The 5,042-nt window shown below is 33.4% G+C and overlaps 1 protein-coding gene across 1 annotated transcript in view; it reads left to right on the plus strand.

Annotated features, from left to right (window-relative positions):
* Positions 1 to 5,042, plus strand: part of Smp_177280 (Tmem57 protein, putative) — a gene marked incomplete at both ends in the record, with an annotated part of 28,072 nt that overhangs the window by 17,567 nt on the left and 5,463 nt on the right. Inside the window, 2 exons of the mRNA XM_018792697.1 lie at positions 2,389 to 2,555; positions 3,246 to 3,712. Of these exons, the coding sequence (XP_018644438.1) occupies positions 2,389 to 2,555; positions 3,246 to 3,712 (634 nt within the window). The remainder of the gene's footprint in view (positions 1 to 2,388; positions 2,556 to 3,245; positions 3,713 to 5,042) is intronic.

The following is a 5,042-nucleotide window of genomic DNA, read 5'->3' on the forward strand; positions in this document are numbered from 1 at the left end:
CCACAAGGAGGAGGGTTGGGCATGGGGTTAGCGACCCCATCCCGTAGAAAAGCTAACTCGCTAAAAAAACGCTAACCAGAAAAAATAATTCAAACCATTTAAACTCTGCACTGGGAGTTGAAGGAATAATTATGACGTCTCATGATGAAAGCCGAAATTCTTCGGAAGTCACGAGGCCGATGCACCTTCTAACAACCAGAGCAACACTCTTTATAGGTACATGGAACGTCCGGACAATGTGGGAGACAGGAAAGACCAGCCAAATAGCAATGGAAATGAGGAGAGCCAGTGTTCTTGGTGTTTCCATCATTTTTCGATTATAGATAAAAGTCCGAAAATGTGTTTTTTGTAATTCTTTTATTCACCGTCGAGTTCCCATACTTTGGCAAGGTTACATGATTATCAGGGTTACTTTGCTTTGTTAATTCTCGTTGTGGGCGTTTTATCGCTTAAATCAATTGAGGTTATTTTTTAACTACATTAATTCTGTTTATCTTTAGTTTGTCAGTCTTTTTTGCCTTCTAAATGTTATTCACTTAGTCTATATTAAGGGATTTGATTTTTCTACACTTCTCATATTTGACCTGATTTCATCTTTTAGGTCATATACACCCAGGTGTGAATTTCTCTCTAGTTTCTATTATTTTATTTCAAAATTTAACTATTGCTCAGACACCTGATTCAGGTCATTTTCTTATAAATTGATCCAACAAGTGGTTACACTTTTCTTATTGATTGAACACTTTACAAGTAAAGAAAATTCAATCATTTATCCTACTTTTTTATTATGATCTGATATGTATATTTTAATGTTTGTTTCTTCCTCCTCTTTCTCAAGCGGTTTCATACACAATAATAACGATAATGCGTATATACACATGAAATGACTTTATTATTTCATGCGCACATTTTCCCACTACTACTGACTGGGTGTTGCCTCCTTTACTTTCTTTCTGATTACTTCTAACATTTCAATTTATCAACTACCTTCTTTTTCATATCAGGTGTATTTTATTCTGGTATATGCTGTTAATCTGTATAAATTTGTGTTTTGTATTAAGTACAAAGAAAAGGGTCTTATAAATAGCTTTAAGACTCATATTATCGTTTCTACAGTCTTGTAATATGAAGAAAATGTTAACGATTCATGTAATTTGAATTAGTAATCAGGGTACGGAGAATATTAAAGTAATCTAGTCTCGTTTTAATTTAACTTTATTAACTAATATGCGATATAATACGTTAATGTAAGATATACTTCTCACATTATTCTTTTTGAAGTTGAGGCCTTTCTCCCTTATCACCGGCCAGGTACCAAAAATCCTGACATACTTCTTGCAAAAATTCATCAGAATAACCTTTTTTAATTTGTACATTAAATATTACCTGAAATTCTTATCCTACACCTTTTTTAGCGGAAACTGACTTAGATTTAATGTGTTAACACTTGAGTACATCGTTGTATACCGCCTTGGTTAGTTTTAGTCTTTTGGAAATATAATAGATCATCTTTCAGTCAACTAAACTTTTGTAGTAACTGGATCACTTTTTGTTGTTACCTATTCATTACTTTAACTGCTTACAAGTCAATACCACTGTTAAGCCTTTACATTTTTCCTTTTCATTTATACATGAAATATGTTTGATGCTCCGAAAGCTATTCTATTTACGGTACCAGGGAGGTTAGCTTGAGTCATTGACGACTGATCTTTTAGCATCGTTGTCGCACAATAAATATGAGCACCAAATGCCCCACTACTACATCAGAAATGGATTTTATCATATTGTTGAGTCACTTAAATGAATTGTTAAGGATTTATTATTTCTTTCAAGTATATGAATGCACTAGACATCCCCATAATGTCATTAAGAAATCCGATATAAAAATAAACCTTATCAATTTCAAATCTCCATGAAAACCAACAGTATTCTTTTCCTACTTGATTTTGCAAATTCACTAAGTATAAATCTTGACAACCATAAACCTATCTCTGGCCACTGTATCAACTGATGTTTCGATATCTGCTCTAACTTTGTGTTTTACAGAAACTAGTGATTGTTGGAAGAATATTGACCTAAACATTTACTGCTAGTCGAAATCTTCAAATTATTCTAACAGTGCCTACCTCATTTAACTTTTAAAACAGGAAATTTACCTACTTTTGGTCTATTGTGCTGGATTTCACAGTTTTCAGTGAGATTCATCCCCCATTTTGCCAAAATTCTAATCACCAATTGTTCAGCTAAGCGTCACCTAAAAATTAACCTCTTCTAATTTTATACGTAGTCATGTAATTCTTTTCCAACTTGTTATTACATACTTTTACTAGCATTGTATCTTTTAAATCATTCATACACTAAGTTGTGCCACTGGGTTTCGTGTTACAGGCGGATCGTGCCAGTCTACAAGCAGCTGAGAAACGTCTCACTGAAGAGCGTAAATATCGTTTGCTTCTCGAACAGCAATTCAAACAACAATCTGGTAAACAAATAGAAGCAAGCTCCTCAGAATCAACATCTAATGAACCAGTTATTTCTAAAACTACAGATTCCAAGTAAGTAAGGTTTTATTTAAACTATCTATGCCTTCCTCAACAATTAGTGCTTTCGTCTCGTCAATTATCACGTGTAATTAGTTAGCTTGTATAAAAATAGTCAAAGTTAATAAAACTATGGGATATGTTTTATTTTTCAAATAAAAGATGGTATTCGTACACCATAGTTTGTCGTCTTCACACAGAATGATTACCCACCATCAAATTACTTGTTATCTGTTCGACAATTAAAATATAGTACCGTCGTAATTCAACATTTTTAACGGATGTCTTTAGGTATCCCCATAATAGATCCAACTCTAAACAAGTTATAAAATTCTAAATAAATGCTTAACTAGACATAAATTTTCAGTAAAATGCACATCAAACTCCGAAGAAATCACATTTCAATATTTAAAGTCTGGTTACTCCGATTCAGGAAATATCTTTTCAGGGTTCCTTTTGGTAGAATGCTTTTAATTTGTTCGGTATATCGTTGCTTCAAGATTATATATATATATATATATATAGTTGATTTTTGTCTAGTATCATATCGTCACCGTGACCGTTTAACAAAGCTGTAGTGCTCATGATATCTGCCAAGATTTAATGAGTTATTATAAAATGATTAGTCTATGATCTCTTATTTAAATTTATTTGACTTTTTACCGTCTTTTCTCCTCTCTTTAGAAATATTTTTTTCTATTTCAGAGCTTCAATGACTGAGTCTCGAAGTACTTCATTAAATTCCTGTGATCCCATATGCGTTGAAGCATGTAAAAACAATGAAATATGCGCAAAACGAAGGCAGGAACTAGAATTAGAATTGCAAAATCTTACAAAAGCTTTAACTCTTAAAAATAATCAACTTACAACACCGAACTCTGAACGTTTTTCACATGGTGGACTAAGTGAATCCAATGATAAGACGTGGAAGAAGCAAACTAAAAATGAACGAACAAAACAATCTAATTCTGTGGAGCAAAATTACAATATGAGCAAACGGCGGCAAAAGCATGAAATAAGTGAGACTGAATTAAGTGATCTTGCCTCTCGTGTAAACTCTTTGCAGGAAGAAAATCAACGTCTGACAGATACCCTAAAAGAGGAAGACAAGATGAAACAGGAGCTTATGACGGCTTACCATTCTTCCCTAAAAGAGATAACAGAATTAAATGGTTTGTTTCAGTTGTTTTATTTGATTTTTGTCATCAAGTAACTGATTATTTTTTATTCTTATGTAATACTGTAAGTATTTATAAAGTCTAGTCTTTGGTCTGATTCAGCTACTATGGTGCACTTGTAAATCTTGATATTAAACTAATTGTACAGGAACGAAAGATATACAAACCCCCATCATTAAGCGATGGCATTTACAACTCGTGCATATTTCTAGGTAACTGGTTCGATGCAGGTAAGAAATATTGTAGTTAATAATTCTTAGTCATGTGAATATACAAGATAGTCGTCATAGCTCACTCACACTTGCACTATTCAACCTTACTACGTCTTGTGACTTGACTTCTTCAGTTTATTAGTCTAGTCGCCAACTATTGATCTGAGTTAATTTGTTTAAAGGAAAGTTATAATTTAGCAGTGTATTTCAAAACCTTAGGATAGTTCCTTAGATAATAGAATGAGTAAATGAGGTTTGTTGGAACTGTGTGATATACTAGCTCAGTGCATTCCAATTTAGCCAAAAATGACTATGAACGAGGCGTATGTAGATGATACATTAGTCATATGTAGTAATAATGAAGATTGAAATTGTTTGTTAAGGAAGCTCAATATCTTCAAAGTTACGTTATACTTTCATGTTAAGAAAAGAATAATAACCTGATGCCTTTCTCAAATATCATTAGTTGAAAGGATGAACTTGTTGTGTCTGTCAGCCTGCTTGTTTGTCCCCCTTTTATAACTTGTAGCATGTGTGCCCTGTTAATGTATAACGTGATAATACCGCCAATTAGAGAGCAGTGTTTTATCGACCGGACCAATGACGCACAAAACCCGTGCGAACAGTCTAGAGTGCTTATCGGTCCCGCTTTCTGCTTAGCCCAGCCAGTTAAGTCCAAAACACCAAACTCATCCTCTGCGGCATGAATCTTTTATTTCAAACATACTGGGTTTATATACCAACCAGACAGACCACATCGTATCATAAAACGGAAAACAACATTTGTACAAGATTTAACTAAATTTGGCTGTGAATAAGGGAAATAGTAATTAATAGACAGGGCATAACTCAAGAATGTTAAATCGTATAATAATAGTTCATAGGTCAAAATAAAACTCATAATAAGAGGGACATAAATATGAATAGTTTAGCTACTTAACAATTATACGATAAAAATATGCACATAGTATTGCTCCATAAATGGATCCCAAATGTTACCATTCACTATTCTTATCGGAATATAACACCCCTAAATCACTCACTAGATAAGGACTATATCAATGCGAATCCGGTCCATGATTTTTCTTCAATCGCCCCCCCCTTAAATGCCT

The sequence above is a fragment of the Schistosoma mansoni genome (assembly GCF_000237925.1).
Source record: "Schistosoma mansoni, WGS project CABG00000000 data, supercontig 0187, strain Puerto Rico, whole genome shotgun sequence".
Classification (NCBI taxonomy): domain Eukaryota; kingdom Metazoa; phylum Platyhelminthes; class Trematoda; order Strigeidida; family Schistosomatidae; genus Schistosoma; species Schistosoma mansoni.